Consider the following 23,169-nt stretch of genomic DNA (forward strand, 5'->3'; position numbering starts at 1 on the left):
CCATTTTAAGACTTTTGGGCCTAGTTTTAAGTATTAGAACATGGGGTATAACTTAAGGGTTCTAGTACATGATTTTATGATAAATTAGAAAATGGAGGCCTAGGTTTCTGGTGTGCTGAGAATGGTTTGACGTTAGGTGAAAGATGATTGGTATATGAGATGAGAAATGATGAACTTGTGGTATTTGGAAACTGAGTTATGAATGGACAGTGGTTGAGATGAGTCGGGGACTTGGATTGAGATGATGGATTTCTGTATACTGAAAATGCTTTTTAAAAACCACTGAAATATTGTTTTACTAAGATTATGAGACGCTATGCGCCTGGCAGGGGCGGTGGTTAATCCCGCCTGTCAAGATAGCGGCGGTGGCGTAAGGATGGTGGTTAATCCCGTTTACGTTGAGATGTAAGGTCTGAGGTAAGAGTATCCCACTCGCATCCCTTCGGATCTATAGAGCGTGCAGGCGCCAGTACCTGGACAGTGATCCGAGCACTATATCTCGGGGGTTCCCATATAAGAAATTCAAAGGGCGACGTCTCTATGGAGATGTGTTAGGTTGGCAGTTGAACCGACAATGTGATATCACAGCCAGTAGGGCAGGCATTCATCATATGTATTTTCTATCTATTTGTATGCTTTGTTTACTTGTAATGGCTTGCCTAATTGAATAACATACTTACTTGCTATCTGAATTATTTGCCTTATATGCTTCTACTTGTGCTTTACTTGCATTGTATATTACCTGTATTTTCTACTGGGATTGAGGAGGTTCGGAAGGCGGTGGCGATGGGATCGCATGGAGGATCGGTTGGTGAAGGCTGTGGGACAACGGTGTTTGGTTAGAGTAGAAATCCCCTAAGATAGATGACCTGGTTTATTTAAGTCAATGTTGGTATATCATGCTTATCTGTTTTACAATGCTTAAGTAATGAAATCTTGTGATAGATATGGAGTTTAGGATTGTCTTTGGCGTCTCGGGATCTTATATCCTATATCACTGGGAACTGTTACCATATTGAGAACATCTGATTCTCATACCATATCTTTGTTGTGTTTTTCAGATGCAGGTCGCAACCCACCTCGGTGAGTTGCTTTGGATGGCGACAGAAGCGGAGGATCTTGGATTCTTTTGGAGTCTTTTTGGTTTACTTTGTGTATACATCTCTCCTTTTATATTTTGTTTAGCCTAGAGGCATGTATATGAGAGAACCAAACTTATATAAACTGTTCTTACTGTATGGTTCTGCTTACCTGTATATGACTAACCGGCTTAAACTCCGCGAGTCATGACTAGTTTCCTATGATATTATATACTTATCTTTTGTTATATCTTATCTGTTTCTTGTGCCTTAAGCTAGTACCTTCGTTAGTATGTTTTACGCTTTTAAAATCCTGTTTTTGAGCTATATCCTTCATCGGCCTTCTAGATTATACTATTCTTTCTATATATATTATGTATGAGTTTAGAACTGTCGTAATCTCTGATTAACTTTTGCTTTACGACGCGAGGTAAGACTTAGGCTAATTAGGGTGTTATACCTATGATGAGCTCTAATCGTTTAACAGCAACAGATGGCAAGTGATGTGATGATCCTACATTATTTCGTTCTTTGCTGGGAGGTTTACAATATATCATAATCATAAAACCTGATATTGCATATTGGGTCAATAAAATTAGCCAATTTATGGCCTCTCACAAGCAAGAACACTGGATAGCCTTGAAGAGAATCTTCACTACCTTGCAGGTACGTTTGATATTTGCTTTACACTTCTAGAAATCCACTGACTTGCGCCTTACAGCTTTGCAGATTCAGATTGGGCTTCTGATTTATCACAAGTCTACTTCTGTCTTCTGTGTTTTTCTTGGCGTAAATCTTGTCTCTTGAAAATGTAGCAAGCAATCAACAGTGAATAGAAGCTCTACCAAACCAGAATTTCGTGCGCTTGCAACGGTATTTACTGAGCTCATTTGGATTCAGCATTTACTCATTGAGATACAATAACCTTGTACTATGTCACCTACAGTTTTTTGTAACAATATGTCGTGCTCCTTGCTTATAATCCTATTTTACACAATCGAACCATACACTTTGAACTAGACTTCTATTTTGTTCGTGATCAAGTCACCAAGGGGCTTGTCGCTGTTACTCATATTTCTAACACTGAGCAAATAGCTGATATTTTGACAAAGCCTCTCTCAGTATTCCCCCAAATATTTTGACAAACTCAGGTTGGCTGAGTTTGGGCGACTGTAGAGAGTAGAGCTAAGTATGTAAGTATTAGTTGTACTATCAGTTCTAGTGTTTTATATATAAAATAGTCGTGAGGCTTGGCATAGATTTCTACATGGTATGCTTAATAATATAAATCAAGAAATGCTCACACCACCTAAGAAAGTGCAATCAACATCGTGAACACCAAACACACACAAATATGTTAATTTTTTTAAATTTTTGTTCATGGTATAGAAAATAAGTAACCACTAACCACTAACCAGTGACAATTAATGCTGTCACCATCTTGGTTGATATATAGAGTACAATAATGAGTAGCAATTAAATCATACAATTGACCAGTAAAGAAATCATCTTAATCAAGAAATTTTGATTCTTAAAAACAAATTAAGAAAAGCAATGCAGGATGCGAGTACCCATTAGCTAATAACAAAGTACTTTCCAACTCTAAATCAAATCCAAATCCCACAATTAATCAAACCTAATTTTTAATTTATTTGTTAACTTTCTAGGAGAAGAACAGAATAAAAAGATAATCTTATATGTGAAGTTGTTATATCAAAATTGTTGCGAAAATGTTTGGTAACCAAAGAAAATCAGACAAAAATAGCCATAACTTGTCTTATTTAACATTCATTAATTGTTTGTTGTTACATGATATAAGAGTTATCCTATTTATAAGAATATTACTAACTCACCTTGTAAATATTCATTTACTAATTACTAGCAATTATTAACTTAACTCCTAACTACTAACATCTCTAATAATATTTTAATAGAAAATGCTATCTGTATACTAAAATTAGCCACTAAAATCAGTCACTAATATATTTATATATCAATACATATGTGGTTTAATTTATTTTCAATGTGTATTTATAGTCCAGCATGTATTTTATACTGGTGGCTAACTTTGGTGGCTGATTTTGGTATACACGTAGTATAATTCTATTTTAATATGCCCATAAAAACTGGTGGATGGAAAATGTCAATAATTCTCAACTTAAATAAATTTTCATAAAATGGTTGAGGAAGAGGTGTGAGTGCCTTAACGTAGAAAAAGAGAAGAAAGACAAACGAAGAGAGAGGTGCGGCGTCGGCCATGATTTTGGTCATGAGGAGAAGGAGGAACAGTGTTTCTGCTCTAGTTAGGGAAAGATGTGAGCAGTGTACGGTGACATAGAAGAGACGATGCGTGCGGCATAGTCGTGTTCGTGCAATTATGAATGTGAAGCCACTTCATATTTCTATACTGATAACAGATTTCTAATGTACATGAAATATGATTGATTAAATTATTGGTTAAAACAAAAAGGACCTTCTAAAATCTTAAAGTTTTAAACCTCGATTAGTAGAGGTTTTCTTTTCCAAAACCTTCCTCCCTCCACATTGCATCACCAAGAGTGAAATTTTCCCACCATAAAACTCTGTGGACGCTAACATGTCGCCAATAACTCCTAATTGATCCGCGTTGTCCATAAAATCCATCATTTCTTCATCCGTAATACTCATAGATTGATGCCTCTTTCCGACAATGACAAGGTCATATATCTCCATCTCCATGCCCCGAATCGCTTCTAAAACACCTATGGAATCTTCTACCAAAATTTCATGAAAATTAACATTGTTGTGGACAATCTTCTTCCCCTTGAATTCATCTACCAAGCATTCGTCCAATATCTTATCTGCTTCTGCTTGTTCTTCTTCTACTGGTTTATTATTATTATTATTATTATTATTATTATTATCTAACCCTAATGATGATGATGATGATGGGTTGCTGCTATCAAAGTTGTGTTGCTCTTGTACAATGAATTGCACTAGTGTGACCTTTATGGTTATACGGTCCAACATTCTAATACCTAATGCTAGTGCTTCTCTATCGTCTTGCCCACCAAGGAAGAAGATAGCCACATGAAAACATGATAACGATGCATTCAAAGCCAATGTTGAATATCTGATATATATGATACCACAAATTAGTTGTTTACAGTGAAAGATAAAAAAAAAAGTTATTAATAGTTCCAAGGAATTATATATACACAGACATTAGATAGTGTCAAGACATACAAAAAAAAGCATTAAATAGTGTCAAACTAATTTTTTGAGCCCCGCTAGGTGGTTGAAAATTTTAATAAATATTTATTTATTATAAATTCTCAAAAATTATTCTTGTCAGATAAATTGATCTTTTTGTTATTTTTAATTTAAATTTTAATTATATTAAACAAATAACTTCCTAATAAATTTTATTATAAGACAATTAAATCTTAAAAATATCATTATATAAAATAAATTAGTCTTTCTTTAAAATTATAAAGGGACTAATATGTTAGAAGAAAATAATGCTAGAGAACTTATAAAAAAAATTATTAGGAACTAAAAAAATTTTTTAGTGAACAATTTTTAATATTTAGTCATGGTTAACCCTTTAAAATTTTTGGATGTAATTAAGAGGCACACAATGTTTCATATTATTATAAAAGGATTAAAAAGAACTGGTCATATATTTTATCATCCCATGTATGGAAATATACCTGTCCACTAGGATGCCTATTGTGCATCTTGCATTTAGTTGAAAGGAGGTGTTAAGGTCACGAATAAAGGTTCCGTCATGGCTATTAATGGTTTGGTTGTATTCATAGAAAGGGATGAGAATCAAAGATATCCGGTTGTGGTCAGCAAGATTACAAACAGACTCATGCATGATCTTGTAAGGTGCAATGTTGACATAGGAAAGCACGGTTACCGCACCTGTCAAGTTAAAAAAATTTTAAATAGTAAAATTGTCAAACTTAGTATAAATTTTAGAGAAAAATTATAAGATTGGTAAAATTTATTTATTTTGACCAACACTTTTAGTATAGCCATCATACCAATTTCTTTAGTATAACAATCTAACAATATACTTTTAACTTATATTTTTAAATATTGATGGTTAACTACAAAAAAAAAAAAATTATATTGTTCCTCTAACATTTTTTATTTGTAAAATTGATTGATCCATTTAAAATGACAAGATCAAAAGATTATAAAATTAAATCGAGATTTTAGTTATATGGTACCTGCAGAGTTTTGCGAGTAATTCTCAAATGCTCGCATGATGTGGTTGGTTTCAAGATAAATGGCGGATGATTTGACCTTCTTGTTTTTCTTTTTCAAAGGAAGAAGAATGGGTGTACTTTTTCCCAAGAGCTCAACAAGGTGTATGACGTGGACACACAGAGGACTCTCTTGGTAGGTGTTAAAGGATTCTAGAAGCGCAATCATGCTAGGAACATCTGTGTCTTTGTGTACGCAAGAAATGATGCTAAATTCTGATGTTAAAGAAGTTCTTTGGATTGTTCTCACTCTTGCATCATGTGCACTTGGCTCTTTTGACAAACGAGGATGATGTTTGTATAAGAACTTTATCAATGGTGCAGAAATAGCGGTTATCAACAAAGCATGAAGCTCGAGTATAACAAATATGTAATCTTCAAAAATCTAAAAAAAAAAGATATTCCTAGTTAAATGGGTTTATTTAAAATTATAATAAAAATTTAGTGTAGTAATTATACAAATATGCTTTGTAAACAGTAATGATCAATCTAATTTTGATACATTGACATTCAATTCTGTATTTTTACATCAGCAAAAATATTTTTTTTTTACAACTAACCCATGAATTGTTAATAAATGTTCTATTATATGCAAATATTATTTTTATATATAATAAATTTTAGCTAGTGTGCATGAACATGACTATTTGAATTTAAAATGTCTTTCATTTAAGTTATTTTTAATATTTTTTTTTGACATTTATAATGTTGGTATTATTCAAAAAATTACATAATCAAAAGTCACATTTAACTTTCAAGTTATAAATTGTAAAATAAGATTAATAAGATAGTACATACCTGTGCTCTCATCATTCCATGAAATAAGATTAGGTCAAGTATGCCTTCAATGCTCATCATAAGGCCAAGAATAAACCCATGTTTTAATCTTAAATTATGCGCCATGCCAAGGACCATAGTTACAAGCACTTTTGTCATGACCCCACACAAAACAACAAACTCAACCATCAAATTTTGGTACCAATATTCATCAGTAATGCTACTTATTTTTGTGGTTGTGCCTAACGTCAAATAGAAAAAAGGCATAATAAGTTCCGATATAACAACTTCAGACCTCTCCACTATTGTTGTTGCCAAAGGGGGACCATTAGGGATAAACAAACCATAAAGTGTGGGTCCCATTATGAACGTTATTCCAATGATATCACTAATTGTTGCCATGCCAATAACACCTAGAAGGACCATAATAACATAACCTTGTTTTACCGGTTCCCCCTTCGGTGTTTTTTTAATTATCACCTTCATTATTGGTCTTACAACAAAGCACAAGAACATCAAGAAGGCCACAAGGAAACTTAGGTTTGCAAATGAGAAGTTTAGTGTGTTTGTTGCTAACACGTAGGTTATCAACACAATCCACTGACACATTTCGGATACGATAGCCGTAGACAGAGCGATCTGACCTATTTCCATAGTTATAAGGTTGAGTTCCATCAAGAAATCTGAGACAACGGGAAAACTAGTCCAACAAGGAATGCTTGGTTGCTTTAATTTACCTCTATATTCCAAGTTGGTATAGTGTGCTAGGGTGTACATAACAAGAAAAGAACTTAAGAACGGCATGAAACCTAATTTCCAATATTTTTTTGCTGCTTTTATAGTTGGGACTATGTCCATTTTCAGTGTGATGAAGAACACACTATATGCAGCACCTAACCTTCCCAACAAGAATAAAATTGGAGATTGTATAGGAGGATATACAACTTCAAATAAATGGTTGCCCAAAATTGATGGTCCTACCAGAATGCCACCCTGAAATGTTTTGGCAAGTACTTAGAAAAGTAGGCACTATCAATTATGATGTAGCTAATATCTTTTGTGTTTATGCAAAATTTAATTATTATGTCATGACAAGTTTCATTACTATCATAAAAAAATTGCTTACTAATTAGTTTAATAATTGGTTTCCCTAATAAAAACAAATGTGAATTATGTATAAATAATATAAAGACAAATAGACAGGATGAATACATCTTGTGTTCATAAAGTTCTTTTTTTCGTCTTAAACAAATGCTAATCTTATATATATGTTGAATATTGAGAAAAACAAAATAAAATTTAAATATGATAAAAGTTACCAGAACATAGCAGACGAATTTGGGTGTGCTTAGAGGCCTGAGAACAATGTACAATATTCGGGAAGCTATAATGAAGATAATGATTTGGAACAACGTGACAGGAACAACAAAATCAAATGGATTATCTCCAACCCACATGCCTACAGAATGCAAGTAACTATCTCTCCTAGGCACACAGATTGTGGTAATACCATGTTCACCAGATACGATGGTTCCTCCTTCTTTTGCCATTAATATGGTGTCTGAAATTCACTTGTAGGGCTCAAAAATAAAAAGATGAGTCCCACCTTACTTCAATATTATTCTTCCATAAATTCGACAAAAGTTCTGTCAGCACCAGATAATTTCCCAAATATTTATGTGCAATTTTGTGCACAATTCTACATAACCCCTTAAGTGAAAAAGACAATAAATCAAACGTTTTTAATTTCTTTACTTTTTTTTTCTCACAAAATCTTTAAAAGTGAAAATTCAGAAAATAGCTTATTTTTCCATAGTTTTTTAAGTTTGGTAGATATGACAGTTACTTTTATGTCTGGCACTTGAAATTTGATCGGAAGATGAGTTGTGAGTGTAATATATTATTATTTATTCTGTGATGGGTGTGCAAAACAATATATTTAGATATTAAGCAATATGTAATATTTTCAAAGGATGAGTTGGAATTGATTTATTTTCGTCAATTACAACAAGTCATTAACTAATCCTATTAATTACAAATTTATTTCATCTTTCATAGTCACCAATATTCCCACTTTGAAGATCACCTCCTTCCAAAAGCTATTGTTTACATTAATAGAGATGAAGCTAACTGTAAAACCAAGACTAATTTAATTAATGAAATTTTATTCTTAGAAAAAATTATTTCAAATTAACAAGGTAAAAGGACAAGTTTAGTGCTAGTGTATATATATATAGAGAGAGAGAGCTAGAGAAAGACATGGATCCATATGCTCATGTATTTATCGTTTAAATAATTCTTCACACACCATTAATAATATTTTTTTAGAAAATGATCCTTTTCTTTCTTGCAAGATGTCTAAATAATACTAATTGTTTTCTCTATCTTTCAAATGTACACTTTTTTTTTTCTTGCGAGAATTAAATAACATATATTTTAGTCTACTTAATTAAAATACTCTTTAATAATCATTTTTATAGATAAATTAGTCAATTATTTTATTAATTTAGAAAAAATAATAATATAAAATATATACATATTATTATTGTAATAGATTTCAATTATTTTTAATATTTTAACTTGTTATAAAAATACTCTTTAATAATTATTTTTATATATAAATTAGTGACAATTATTTTAGTATTATATATATTATATATTTATTATTATTATTATAGATTTTATTTATTTTTAATATTTTATCTTGTTATAAAAATATTTAATTCAAAATTTTTTATATATTTAATGATTAATAAAAATATTAAAAATAAATAATATTTATTACTTTTAAAATTATTATTGATATTATTATAGTAGTAAAAATAATAATATAAAATATATTTATTATTATAATATATTTTATTTGTCTTTAATATGTTATCATTAATCATGAAATATATAAAAAATTTAGATTAAATATTTTTTTAAGAAGTTAAAATATTAAAAATAAATTAAATATATTACATTAATAATAAATATATATTTTATATTATTATTACTAATATATAATTATAATAATGATTATTGAAGGATATTTTTGTAAATTCCATTAAATTAGTAAATAAATAGTCAATAAATTAAATTTTAATAAGAAAAATTAAAAATGTGAATTTTATATTAAATTAGGATAAAACTCATTAAAACAAGAATTTTGACACTAATTTTAAAGAATTTAGCCTAAAATTGGATCGAACGAGTTGAACCGATTGAACCAAGACCAAAATGAGCCCAAGATCCAACCCATCAGCCCATACACTTAAAGAGAAGCAACACTCTTCATCTCCATTCAGCCAAGAATGCTGAAGCTATGCAAGGGGAGAGAAGAGAAGGGTTCCAACCCTAGGCTTTGATTCCAACCACCATAACTTCTCACTCCAAGCTCCGATCGTCGCACTATTTGTGGCCACGCATCCAGCGCGTCGATCTCTACAAACCTATCAGAACAATTTCATTGGTAAGCTTCTCTTTCGATCACCCAGTCTCTCTACCCCTTGATTTTCGAAAATTATGACTACATGTGTTGAGATTTTTTATCCTTGATGTTATAGGACCCAATTAGCTTGAGGAAAACGTTCACTCTTGTTGTGTGACGCTTTGGTAAAGTGAGAATTTAAAGAATCCTATCTAATTCCTTGATTTTATATGTTGGGTATTGAATTCGGTATTTGGGTATATGAATCATGTATTAGGTGTATGTGTATATATATGATGTGGAGCTATTGGAAGTTTGATTGAAAACTTGGTGGGTGTTAGAGCTGAATTGTGGTGTTAAATCTTTGCCTTTTCGCCTAAGAGGGTTGCTTGGGATAATGTGTGGAAATTGGCCAAGGTATGGTTTAGATTTCGCGTATATAATATATAATATTTTGTGAAGACTTAGGCTAGTGGACTATAAGATAGGGATGAATGTACAAACATGTAAATTGATTAGTGTTTGATGATAAATATTGAGTTTTGGTTTAAATTGTTGGTGCTGAATTTGGAATGCTAATTAAAGATTTATTGGTGCTTGTAAAGTGGAGAAGGTGAATGAATATGAATTGTAGTGGTTTGATGGTGATTATTGTGACTAGAGTAATAAGTTATTGGTAAAGAGTTTATGTATGTATTGATGTGTGAGTGACTAAAGTAAGGTGATGGAAGTTTTGGTATTATAATTGGTATGATTGTTGTGATTGGTTATATGTGTAAAGGAAGGAAGAGTTGAGGTTGGTTTATGAAAATGAAGGTTTGGATCATTTATGTAAATTTGGGTTTTTTTTTTGCTGAACTTCGGCGAGTCATAACTTGGCTTCCAAACCTCTGAAGAATTTCAAATCTGTTTTAAATGAAAATTGAGTTCGTGAAGTTTACGCCGTTCAAAGAATGAATAAAAAATATTTTAAAACAAAAAAGTTATGTGCGTCGAAAGTTTGGACTTGAAATTTGGAATTCTACAGCATTTCAGACTTGGCAAAATTTTTTTGGAAAACGCATGTCCTCACGTACGCGTGGGCATGGAATTTGAGTACGCGTTCAGTCGCTCGCAACGCGACCAACCCTCTCGGGCTAGGATCCACGCGTACGCGAGCAAGCCTTTTTGCACGTCCACGCGTACGCGTGGCCGCTGTTTCAACAAAACTGTATTTTGTCTTTCCAAGCATAATTTCAAACTTCTAAACCTCCGTTTTCATTCTTTTAGCTCTAAGCTATAGTAGTAAGTCTAGTAATGAGCTGAAGCTAGGAAAATGTGATAACTTGAGAGTGAAGTAATAATCTTAAATGATGAATTAGATACAAATTGCAATGATATGAGGTGTATGTATGAGACCATGCTAAACTATGGCTATAAAGAATGAATGTAAGGAAATGATGATGATAAATGATGAGATTTAGGATGACTGTGTGTGGCCGGAATGGTCGAGATGTGTATGTGGCCGAAATGGTCGAGATGGCAAGGTTTGGGTGTGATCCCGCTTACGTATTAACTTGAAAATGTGTTCGGATGACAAATTGAGGATGGAAGTTCCCTCTCTTATCGTGATGTGGATGTGGAGAAGGTGGAAAGGCACTATCCTTCGTATTGTTTTCCCCACATTCTTCTCTGGTTGTAAGGTGAAAAGGCACACTCCTTCGATGTGGAAAGGCACTCTCCTTCGTGAAACCTCCAGGAGAAGGTAGAAAGGCACTCTCCTTTATTTATGATCCTCCTGGAGATGCGCAACCTAGAGACAAATGACTGGGTTAGCTACCAGATGTGTCGGGTTCTGACAAAGTAACCGACGCGTGAGCTCATGGCCAGTAGGATAGACATTCATCATATGCATATGTGTGCTTTGTTTGCTATGCATTAATGGGGAATGCCTAATTGATTATATTCTACTAATTGTTGCAATTGTTACTTGAACTACTTGTTTTTTACCTGTGCTTGTCTTGTCTGTTTGTTTGTCTATGCGAACTATCGGAGATGGAGGTATGAAGGAAATGAGGAAAGACTTAGAGTTACGGTTAAGTTAAGTAAGACTTAGATATCCTAGAAGACCACCTTTTATGGCTTCCGTTTAATCCTCTTAAACTTTATAATCTGAGTGTCGGCGTTCTAGGATTCCCTCTGGCATTCCCAGGACCTTATATATATTATGTGTGTGGCACCTTTACTATGTTGAGAACCTCTGATTCTCATTCCATATAATGTTGTATTTTTCAGATGTAGGTCGAGAGGCACCTCGCAAGGCGTCTGGAGCTCTCTGCAGCGAAGTGGGCTTTTGGGTTTATATTTCTGTTCTGTTTTGTTATATATATATATATGTGTATGTATGTATGTGTAGATTCTCCCTATGTATCTATATTTTACTTTTGTATCTCTTAGAGGTTTATGGAGAATTAGGGTTTATCTTTGTATTTTGGATTTTGGGGTATTGTATATATGCATGTAAATATTCTCTGGCTAGCCTTAGTTTCGCAAGCTGAGTTATGAGCTTGTTATATCATTTTCTTGTCTCTCTATTCCTATCTCCTATTTATTTATTCTTTTAAACCTTAGTTTTTTTAATACACCAGTAATCACATTTCCTGAGTGTTGCACTTTTTATTTTCGTGATTTTTGTTTCAACTATTTTGCAAGGCTCCTAGTTTATCACATTCTTTCTGCTATTATATGTATATATTTTATCCTTAGAGTCAAAGTGCCTCGCCACCTCTGTTTTACATCCTAGGTGTAAAGCTCTGTGTGGTAGGGTGTTACATTATGGTATCAGAGCAGTTCATTCCTATAGAGCCTGAGGGATGGACTGATTATGCTTCTGTGCATTCTCTGTATATGTGCCTATGTGCTATTAGGATATCTAACTAATATATGACATAAATGTAAGAACCGATATAACCGTTTTGATAAAATAATAATTTTAAGTGCCCAGAGTAGATTCAAAATTTAGAGGTTTTAATTTGAAAATATAAAGGTGAAATTTGATTTCAATAAATTTTTCTGAGTTGGAAAATGTATCTTTTTCAAAAAGTTTTTATAAAAACACGTACTAACGCTTAAGCTGGCAGTACCGGCTCTAGTCTGTCCAGTATCGCGTATTTTGGAAAATAAGATTTTGAAAATTGATTTATTTATTTGAAAGGACAAAAATAATTTAGAATTGAAACCGGACACTAATCTTAAAGGTTTTGGCCCAAAGTGGGCCAAACGGACTAAAAACGCTAGCGGGTTGGATTGAGCCCAAACCGGGCCCAAGGCCCAACATATATAAGGCCAATTAATGAGCATTTAGCTCATTATGACCTAACTTGAGAGAGAGGGCCGGGGCGCAGAATTGAGAAGAGAGGAGAAGAGGGGAATGTCACTATTCATCTTCACCTTCCGGAAGCCATAACTTGAGCTACGGAACTCTGATTGACGAGCCGTTTGTGGCCACGCGAAGCTATCGTTGAGATATTCATTTCTATCTAAGAAAATATGGTAAAAAATCGAAGCTCAAGCTCCAGTTTCCAGCCCTAAATCTCTGCATTTTTTGGTTATGGTTTTTTAGTAGATTTTGTGACTTTACTTGTTTAGGTGATCTCTAGAAGCGGATAATTGTTGGGAATTGTCCCAATCCTCTTTTGACAAGGTAAAGTTCCTTATAAACCCTTGTAGTTTTGTATGTTGTGGTTTTTAGGTTTTGATTTTGGTGATATGTGTGTTGTTAGTTTGAGCTTTGGTGCTTTTTGGAGTTGTCTTGGCTTTTTGGTAGTTTCGTGCATGGAGGATAATTGACCTTAAGATAGGGTTGAATATTTGGGTGTATGTTTAATTGTATGTAAAATTGATGATAAGTTGTATGGAGGTGGATGAAGAATGTTGTGATTTATTTGTTGTTGATGAGGGATTGATGATATTGATGATGTTGGTTGAGGTTGATGAGTGTGTATGTTGATTGTGGTAATATGAAGGTTGATTATGATTGCTAATATAGAGGTTAATTGATGAGGAGTATGAATGTTGATTTTGATGACTATTGTTAGAGGATGTGAGTTTTATGAGGATAATGTGAGGAATAAAAATTTAGATAGATTTGGTTAATGTTGATATTTTTAAGTGATGGTTATTGAAATGAATGAGGATTTGAAGTGGTTGTTGATGTTGTTGTTGGTTGATGATGATTATGAGTGTTTATGATGGTTTTGGATGTTGATGATTAAGGGTTTTGATGGTGTTGAATGATGTAATTGGGATAATATGGATGGTTGAGTTGGGAGAAGAATGGTATGGACTTCTATGATGTTTTAGCTTTGTTTGGGTTGTGATTAGTTTGGTTTTGAATTGGGAATTTTGGTAAAATTGAGGTTTTGAGACTTTTGGTAAAAACAGATTTTTGGTGAACTTTGACGGATCATAACTTGAGCCTCAGTTTTTAAAAAATTTTTGAAATTGCTTTAAATTAAAGTTAATTGAAGAATCTTTAAGTGGAATTAAAGTTTGTAGGAAATGGATTTTTGTAGAGGAAGTTATGATCATTCAAAGTTTGGTGTCAAAATCTGAATTCTGTGCATGCTGCAGAATTTGTAATTTTTGGTTTGTGTGCGCATGCACACCCCTGTGAGTTTTTAAACATGTGTGCACGCACAGCCTTGTGTGTATGCACACACAGGGAAAGACTTGCTGTTGAGAGCGCTAGCACAACCTGTGCGCGCACACAACCAACGAAGTTTTGGCAACCTGTGCGCACGCACACGTTGGAAGGTGCACTCTGTTGAGGGCGTTTACATGCCTTGTGCGGATGAATAGAGTTAAAAATGTTACTACCTGTGTGTATGCACACCTCTATGCGTACGCACACATTTGAAAACTTTCCTGGGCATGCCACGCACACCCTTGTCCATATGCACATGTCTTGTTTCTCAACTAAAATCTTATTTTTAACTGTTTCACCTTCTCAACAAGCTTGTAAACTTCTGTGACACCTATTTAAGACTCTTTGACTTATTTTCGGGTATCAAAACATGGGAAAGGTCTTAGGAGATTTAATTTGGGTTTTACTTTGAAAAGTTAGAGAATGGAGGTTTAAGTTTCTGGTGTATTGAGGATGAGTTTGGTTGAGAAAGAAGGAAGAGTAGTGAACTTAGTGATTACTGACAATGAATTGAGAAACTGATGAATTAATGAGTTTGGAATGGAATTAAGAACTGATGATGGTTATTATGAGCTTGACAGATATTGAAGGAAAGTGTGCGAGGCACTATATCCTTGGAATGTTGAGAATTGATAATTGAAAGTGATTTGAGATGAGAAATGGTGATGTCTGGTGATGATTTGAAGTCGATGAAGTTATTGGATTATATGAGAGTGTGCGGGGCCTATATCCCCGGCGTATCAGATTTCTCTACTGCATGACTAGTTGTTGTTGAGAGTGTACGGAGCCTATATCTCTGGCGTAGCAGATGTCTCTACTGCATGAGTAGTTGTCATTGAGAGTGTGCAGGGCCTATATCCCTGGCGTGGCAGATTTTTTCGCTACATGATTTATTGTGATTGTTTCCTTCTTTGCTTCATGAAGTGTGCGGAGCCTATATCTCTGGCGTAGCAGATTCGCTGCTACATGAGTGTGCATGGCACTATATCTCTGGCGTGGCAGAAAAGGCTACATCCGGAAGGATGTGTCGAGTTGGCATTTACGGACCGACAAGTGATATCACAAGCCAATAGGACATGCATTCATCATATGCATCTCTTATGTGTTTGTTTGCTTTGATTACTTGAGTTTGCCTAATTGTATAATATACTTACTTGCTTATTGAATTACTTGTTATATATGATTACTACCTGTGTATTACTTGTTTGCATTATTTGTGATTGTCTGGTGTTGAGGAGGTTAGGTAGGTGGTGGCGCTGGGATCGCACAGAGGTTAGGTTGGCGAAGGCTGTGGGATACAACGGTGTGATTAGTATTAGTTAGAATTCCCCTAAGTTTAGATAACCCGGTTTATGGTTTAAATTCTTTATTTATTTATTTTATTCTAAGCTTGAATATCTGTGTTCGATGTGAAGTTCTAGGATTGCCTTCGGCGTCCCAGAGCCTTACATCTTACATATTGGGCACTGTTACCATACTGAGAACCTCCGGTTCCCATACCATATGCTGTTGTTGTTTTTCAGATACAGGTCGCGACCCACCTTGGTGAGTTGCTTGACGGTGACAGAGTGGATGATCTTTATCATGTTTTTGGAGTCTTTCGATTTATTTTTATTAGTACTCTCACTTTTGTATTTATTTTACCTTAGAGGCTTACTTTGAGAGAGAGATACTATATAAGCTGTTTTACTGTCAAAACTCTATATGTCTATATTTAATTAGTCGACCTAAACTCCGCAGACTTAGACTAGTATCTTATGATTATTATACTCTTATATAACTACATATATCTTGCTATCTCACATAGTCGATCTTGTCTTTTACACTTGTAGCTTTGTGTGAACGTTCACACTTTGTAATTCTGTATTTGAGCTTATTTTCTCTATCGGACTTCTAGAATTATTACTCCATATATATATATATATATATATATATATATATCGTAACCTTTGATTAACCTTTGCTTTACGGCATGAGGTAAGGCTTAGGGTAATTAGGGTGTTATAATAAATGTTCATAAGCATGCATTTGGGACTTGAAGCACTAGACTTGCGATATTAAAATTGATCACCTTGATATCACTTGTTTGGTGTGAACAGGAACCATATGGCGACTCGTGGATGCGGTTGCAGGCGAGGCAGAGGTAGATTAGGGAATGCTAATCCCGAACCGACAGGGAATGACCTTGTAGATTTCATGGCTGCCCTGGGTAACATGACTGCGATAGCCGAAGCGCTGGGGAACCAGATGAACAATGGGTACAATGAAAATAATGGCGAAGAGGGCCCTATGACGCTTTCCTCTTTTCTGAAGGTTCACCCTCCAACCTTCAGAGGAACTTCAAACCCCACTGAAGCGGATAACTAGATTCAGGCAATGAAGCAGGCATTGTAGGCTCAGCAGGTTCCTGAAGAGCAGTGGGTTGAATTTGGAACTTATCAGCTCCAAAACGAGGCTCAGTATTAGTGGCTGTGAACACGGCGTATCCTGCAGCCAGACGGTATTATAATCTCTTGGGAAGTATTCTGCACAGAATTTTACAGAAAGTATTTTCCAAGCTCAGTCAGAAACGCCAAAGAACTTGAATTGCTTCAATCAAAATAAGGCCAAATGATTGTTGCTGAGTATACTAATAAATTCGAAGAACTGTGCCAATTTTCTAGCATTTTCCAAGGTGCGCCTGAGAATTTTGCGGAATGAAAGTGCATTAAGTACGAGGGGGGCCTTCAAAGTGATATTCTGAGCTTTGTTGTACCGATGGAGATCAGGGTGTTTTCTGAACTTGTGAACAAGAGTCGAATAGCTAAAGAATGTGTGAGGAATGCAGCTGTGGCAAAGAATGATAAATGGGAGTTCCGCCGAAGAGACCACCATCAAAACCTGGCACCAAGGAGTCAAGAGTTCAAGAGGACTGAGAACTACCGACCAAATAGGCAGCATAAAAACAAGCAAGGCATGTGTTACCGGTGCGGATCACCAGGACATCTAGTTAAGGACTGTCCTAGTCCACGTAGAGGAAACTCATGATGCAGATCCATCACAATCACAAGGTTATGGTAATTGCAATGATTGAATTTGAGGGGCAATGTATCATTCTAGGATACCATGATTACTCATAGACTAGGATAGGGAAGAAAGATCTAACATTGAAATGTCAAACCTAGTGTTGGATTTAGAACCAAACCAAATCGTTCGGAGTAGGGTATTGCCATCAAAGCTTGCAGAGTTTAGTGAAGTTTCGGGTTGGCGTTGGACAAATGATCAAGACTCTTATAAATAAGCGAATCAGAGGCATAGGGTGATAGTTTGTCCATGTAGGAGGGCCCGAGGTAACGGTGGGTAACAACGAGGAGGGGGCAGGCTGAAACTGATTCCTGAATTTTATTTGTGTTATAGAAAGTGAGACATCGCACTTATCCATACTTAAGATAAACCAGAACCGTAGGTGTCAATCCTAACAACCCAAAACTGCGAGGAAGAGGCATGACACGGATTTAGCTTGTAGCTACAAATTGCTCAGGCGGCGAGAGAGTGTGGGTAGCGATAAAGATTAGAGCTGAGGACCAAATCATTCTTAGTTACATTATGTACAATAACACTGTTAAAGTCGACAAAACTTGGAAAGCTAGATGAAGTGAGTAGTAGAAATGAAGTCCGTTCGATTAAGCGCTCTTAATGTGAAATACCGATGATATCAGAGGAAGAGGAAGACAACAACAGAAAGACTTTCGATAATTAACTTATTACAGTTCAATTTAAAAGCCAATTCAAATATCACCTTTGTCAAATCGTCCATGTACCATGGTTACATCACAAGTCAGCAGCCCAAACATTTTCATACTCATTATTACTCGAGCTTATTTCAACATTATAGTTGGTTATTTGGTAGCTCTTCCGATTCTTCTTCTTAGTTCATAGTTTTGTTTAAATTTGGAAGCCCTTTTAACAATTGGAGTTGATAATTCTTTTAAATTACTCAAGCCCTCCATGCTTTACTACACATTTTAACTTAAATACAATTGTGTGTTTGCTCTCGACTCACACATAGCCAGCTTTTATCACGATCAATCACAAATTCATCTCTTACAATGCCATCAAACAAACTAGAACCGATCTTATCCCGAGCCTACTCGCTAATTCCTAACCTTATCAGCTCTCGTCATTTAGCCATACAAAACAAATATAAGTAACCCGCGAGTACCCGATAAGTTTTGCAACACTCGTAATGAATTGTCCATCTTTCCGAATTTTTACTCCTTACTTACATGAACCTTGTCTGGGCATACTTACGTCAATTTTGAACTTGAGAAATTTGTTGTGAGTGGAGTTTCTCACCTTTGCAATTTATATTCTTCGGAATTTAGTTGAGACTTACTTGACTTGAAATTCCTTGATTCTCTCTCTCACAATTTCAAGATCGAATTCCTCTCTTACTATGCATCTTGATTTTCTTCTTGTACATTTTATTTATCATCTTAAGACATAGTGTGGTCATCATACCAGATGTCCTTTTTCATTATTTATAAACTCTGGTTGTGTGATGTGAACGTCTCTCAGCTTGATATTTTTCAGGAGTTGCCTCGCATGCGGTAAACATCTTGTATAGTTTCTAAATATAACCATCATGGTGATAATCCATTAAGAGTAAAGCTTTTAAAATACAAAAGATGGAATGAGTAGTATACCACAACAAGAAAAGCTCTGAAGCTTTAATTTTGTCGACCATGTTGTATGCGGTTCAATCGACGCGTCAATATGCATTGATTATTTAGATGCCCCGATATAGCAAGTTTTCGAACTTTGAGAGAAGAAAGCAACCTTTGTGTCGAGATTCATCACCTCTGAACCTAATGATACATTAACCAAGGACTTAGGATGTGGGTGGATGCAACCTTATGATGCCATGACGACGCCCCAGTAGACAAACTTTTAGCAGTAATCGAAGGATTTAATACCATTAGGTAATTGTGAATCGAATGACCAAAAATCCATCCACCTTTCACTGATCGGAGGAAAAATGATCAGGTTATACATTAAGGTGGCGTGATACGTTAGTCACTCGGGTATCGACCTAATCCCGAGGGATTTGACACTTAAGTCCTAGATTAACAACAGAAATAACGGAGAAGAGATCAGTGAATTCGAACAAAGATTCTAACTGCACAAAGCTAACAGGTAAAGAGAGAGGGAAGGCCTAGATAGTTGAAAAAGGGAAGTTGTACCTTCTTAGAAGTTATCTGAACAAATTAGGAACGATGAGTAGTTGAGACCAAGTGATTAAGATCGAGAAGTATTGAATCCAAAATGAGACCCCTACCCACACCTCTTTTCAGGTAACTAAATCTGAATTTTGAGGACAAAATTCTTAATTAGGTGGGTAGGATGTAAACCCAGCTAAATTAGTAAATAAATAGTCAATAAATTAAATTTTAATAAGAAAAATTAAAAATGTAAGTTTTATATTAAATTAGAATAGAGCTCATTAAAACGAGAATTTTGACACTAATTTCAAAGAATTTGGCCCAAAATTAGACCGAACGGGTCAAATCGGTTGAACTGGACCCAAAATGGGCCCAAGGCCCAACCAATCAGACCATAAATAAAAAATAGAAAATATAGTTGTCACGAAAAATGCATAAAACAGATAAATAAATAAAACGTTACTAGATAGGTGTGAAATCAATGGTATGAGAACGGTTGAGGCTTCGGAGATGCTTTTTCCTTCTGAATTAACTTTTCTCACCATCTACTCCAACTTCTGATTGATTCATTCCATGGCAGGCTGTATATGATTAACGCCGGGTCAGCGGTCATTAATCTCCTCTGCTTCAGATCAAATGCCGGGTCAGCGGTCATCCAATCTGAACGGGGTGAAGCTCTAGCAGTCCATTCCCTTGGTGATCCTACTTAAAACGCCGCAGACAAGGTCGGATCTTCTGGATAAGAGAACGCTGCTCCTTTGGTTCTAGCCTATACCACAAAGGCCCTAATCGCCCCGTACCTCGGCTGCACTGATGTCTCTAAGTACCCAACGAAATCATGGATTAGCCATCTAAGAGATGTATAGTCAAGCTGGTGGTTCAATACTATCCCGTCAATGACTCGTAAGAACCCATGTGAATAGGGATGACGGTCAAATTACACTCCCAATCCATTAGGATGAAGAACGAAGATACATCTTAGAATAGAATCAAGCATAGATTGAAGTAGAATAGTGATATTATTAATTCATAAGAATCAGCAGAGCTCTTAACCTTAACCTAGGTTAGTGACTCATACTGTACAGAAAAACAATGTTCGAATGTAAAGTGGGGGAAGAAGATCTTAAATAAGGTTGATCTCCTCCTATATATATTATTCTGATAACTAAGAATTACAGAAATAAGATAAACTAGTCTTGTAGTGTGAAAATCCACTTCTGGGGCCCACTTGGTGAGTGTTTGGGCTAATCTTAAGTGAAATCCACGAGCTAGTGCTCCCTTTTGGGCGTCCAACGCTAGCTTTGGACTCCTGAATGGGCGTTGGACACCAGTTGCTCCCTTCTGGGCGTTGAACGCCAAGACTGGGGCTGGTGGCTGGCGTTGAATTTTAGCTTTGAGCCTTCATTTTCAAAGCAAAGTATAGACTATTATATATTTCTAGAGCCCTGGATGTTAGCTTTCTATAGCCATTGAGAGCGCGCCATTTGGACTTCTGTAGCTCTAGAAATGCTCCTTCGAGTGCATGGAGGTCAGATCCTGATAGCATCTACAGTCCTTTCTCTGTCTCTGAATCAGGCTTTTGCTCAAGCTTCTCAATTTCAGCCAGAAAATACCTAAAATCATCATAAAACACACAAAATCAAAGTAGAATCCAAAAATGTGAATTTTGCACTAAAACCTATGAAAATATAATAAAACTTAAACAAAACATAATGAAAACTATATGAAAATGATGCCAAAAAGCGTATAAATTATCCGCTCATCCATCTAGTTTGCACCATCGTCCAGTCCATGCCGTCATCCAGTCTGTGCTGTCGCAGCAAACCCTAAACCAATCAGTTCTTCTCCATCGTTGGGCAGCCCTCTCTGTCGCCAAGCAGCCTTCTCCATCGCCAAGCAGTCCTCTTCGTTACCGATCAACAGCCTCAGTTCGAGCCCTCTCGTGCAACTCAACAATGTCTTCTTCGGAGGTCGGTAACTTAGTATATTCACAATTTTTGGCATAAAATTTGTTGTTATTGCTGATCTGTTGGAAAAAACAATTTTTTTAACGTTATAAGTTGATAATGGTAGAATCTTCAACCTCATTATGACTATAATTTTGTTGTCGCCGCTGGTTTGTTGGAAAAAAAAAACAATTTTTTTAACGTCATAAGTTGATATATAATGTTATAATCTTCAACCTCATTATGGCTATAATTTTGTTGTTGTTGCTATTCTGTTGGAAAAAATATGAGTTTTGAATGATGGTATACTTTTGATTTCATTTGACTTTACACCTGAATATACATTGATGAGTTTGAATAAAATGACTGTCGCTAATTGTTGTTGCTGGTATGTTCTTAATTAGGTTGATGAGTTTGAATAATTTTTTTCAATAAAATTACTATCTCTAATTGTTGTTGCTTGTCTGTTCTTGATTAGGTTGATGAGTTTGAATAACCGACGCCTGAAGTTGGAGGTGAAAATGTTGAGTCCGTGGTACGTTCTTAATGGACAGCAGTGTGCTTACCAAACCCCCGCCCCATCGTAGATCAAAGAAAATGAAGGTTGATTGAACTAATGTGGGTGCAACTCTGGTGTGGTTTGGTTTTTATTTTGTTTTAAAGTGTGTTTGTTTTTGTTGTTTATTAGACATTTCTAATTGTCTTTGTTTTTATGTTTAATTATTGGGACAAATTGAAATTATATTGAATTTGAATGTGATGCACTCTTGTTATTTTAGTTTATTAACTCTTTTAAACTTCATTTTATGGTGATTGAAATTTTGGTTATTTGTATTTAAAAAATAAAAAAAATCGACAGAACTAAATCGATGTTAATTTGGTTCGATTGTCCTACGAACAGCAAATCAAACTGTTGATATAGTGAACAAATCGAACAGGTCAGTACTGTGCTTTCAATTTTTTTTAAATATAGTTATATATAAGGCGAATTCTATCGTGTAGAAGAAAAAATCCTTCTACACATGTATATATGTGCTGTCAAAATTATAAAGCAACATCCGTCCACTATAAAAACAAGATCTGAAGGCTATTAGCACGTTTTTATATTATTTTTGTTGTGCATCACGTGAGACATTTGTTGGTTAAAAAGAATGATTAGACTTAACATGTTTAATTATTGAAGATAATTATGACCTGATATTGTTGGGTTTTTTTTTACTATTTTGTTAAACTTTAAAACATTGAGGGATGAGGGTTGGTTTTATTGTTATTGGTGGGTATATATATGCCGAAAGTGTGATTGTTAGTAGGACTATATATATATATATATATATATATATATATATTTGTTAGGAAAGAAAATTGAAATTTGAAATTATTGGGCATAAAATTTGTTTATCAAATATGAAATTGAAAAACAACATATGACCATAACCAAATTAAAAAAAGGGGGGGGGGGGGAACAAGATACCACAATGAGCAAAAAAGTTAAATAAATAAAATAACATAGGATTTAGAAATTTTTTTTTAAAATTTAAGTGTTTAGGATTTAGAATTTAAAAAATAATAAAGATCGATAAATTTTAGGGTTTAGTATTGATAGATTAGGGTTAAAGTTTGAAAATTAGGAATTAGTATTGATGTATTAATGTTTAGAGATTAATATTAGTTGATTATAGACATTATAATAAATAATATTATTAATATTATTTATAAGAATAATATTATAATATATAAGAATAATTTTATAATATGTATACTAATATAACTGCATTATAATAGGATGATAAATAATAAAATTTATATTATATATT

The 23,169-nt window shown here is 34.6% G+C and overlaps 1 protein-coding gene and 1 pseudogene across 1 annotated transcript; one reads left to right on the forward strand and one right to left on the reverse strand.

Moving 5' to 3' along the window:
* Positions 1 to 3,563: 3,563 nt before the first annotated feature.
* Positions 3,564 to 7,662, reverse strand: LOC130956857 (cation/H(+) antiporter 15-like). The gene is made up of 6 exons (XM_057883815.1): positions 7,432 to 7,662; positions 6,134 to 7,105; positions 5,300 to 5,720; positions 4,772 to 4,988; positions 4,097 to 4,191; positions 3,564 to 3,832 (listed from the first exon to the last, which is right to left on the reverse strand). The coding sequence occupies exons 1-6, from the start codon at positions 7,660 to 7,662 to the stop codon at positions 3,564 to 3,566; spliced, it is 2,205 nt and encodes a 734-aa protein (XP_057739798.1).
* Positions 7,663 to 16,965: 9,303 nt separating this feature from the next.
* The window catches only part of LOC130956859 (cycloartenol synthase-like), a 44,126-nt pseudogene continuing 37,922 nt past the window's right edge, over positions 16,966 to 23,169 (forward strand).

The sequence above is a fragment of the Arachis stenosperma genome, chromosome 10, assembly GCF_014773155.1.
Source record: "Arachis stenosperma cultivar V10309 chromosome 10, arast.V10309.gnm1.PFL2, whole genome shotgun sequence".
NCBI classification, from domain to species: Eukaryota; Viridiplantae; Streptophyta; class Magnoliopsida; order Fabales; family Fabaceae; genus Arachis; species Arachis stenosperma.

Coding starts and splice junctions, on each gene's coding strand:
- LOC130956857 (XM_057883815.1), bottom strand. CDS start 7,662: ATGGCAAAAGAAGGAGGAACCATCGTATCTGGTGAACATGGTATTACC. Junction 7,106..7,431: donor AATTCGTCTGCTATGTTCTG/GTAACTTTTATC, acceptor AAAACATTTCAG/GGTGGCATTCTGGTAGGACC. Junction 3,833..4,096: donor TAGAGAAGCACTAGCATTAG/GTATTAGAATGT, acceptor AAATTTTGGTAG/AAGATTCCATAGGTGTTTTA.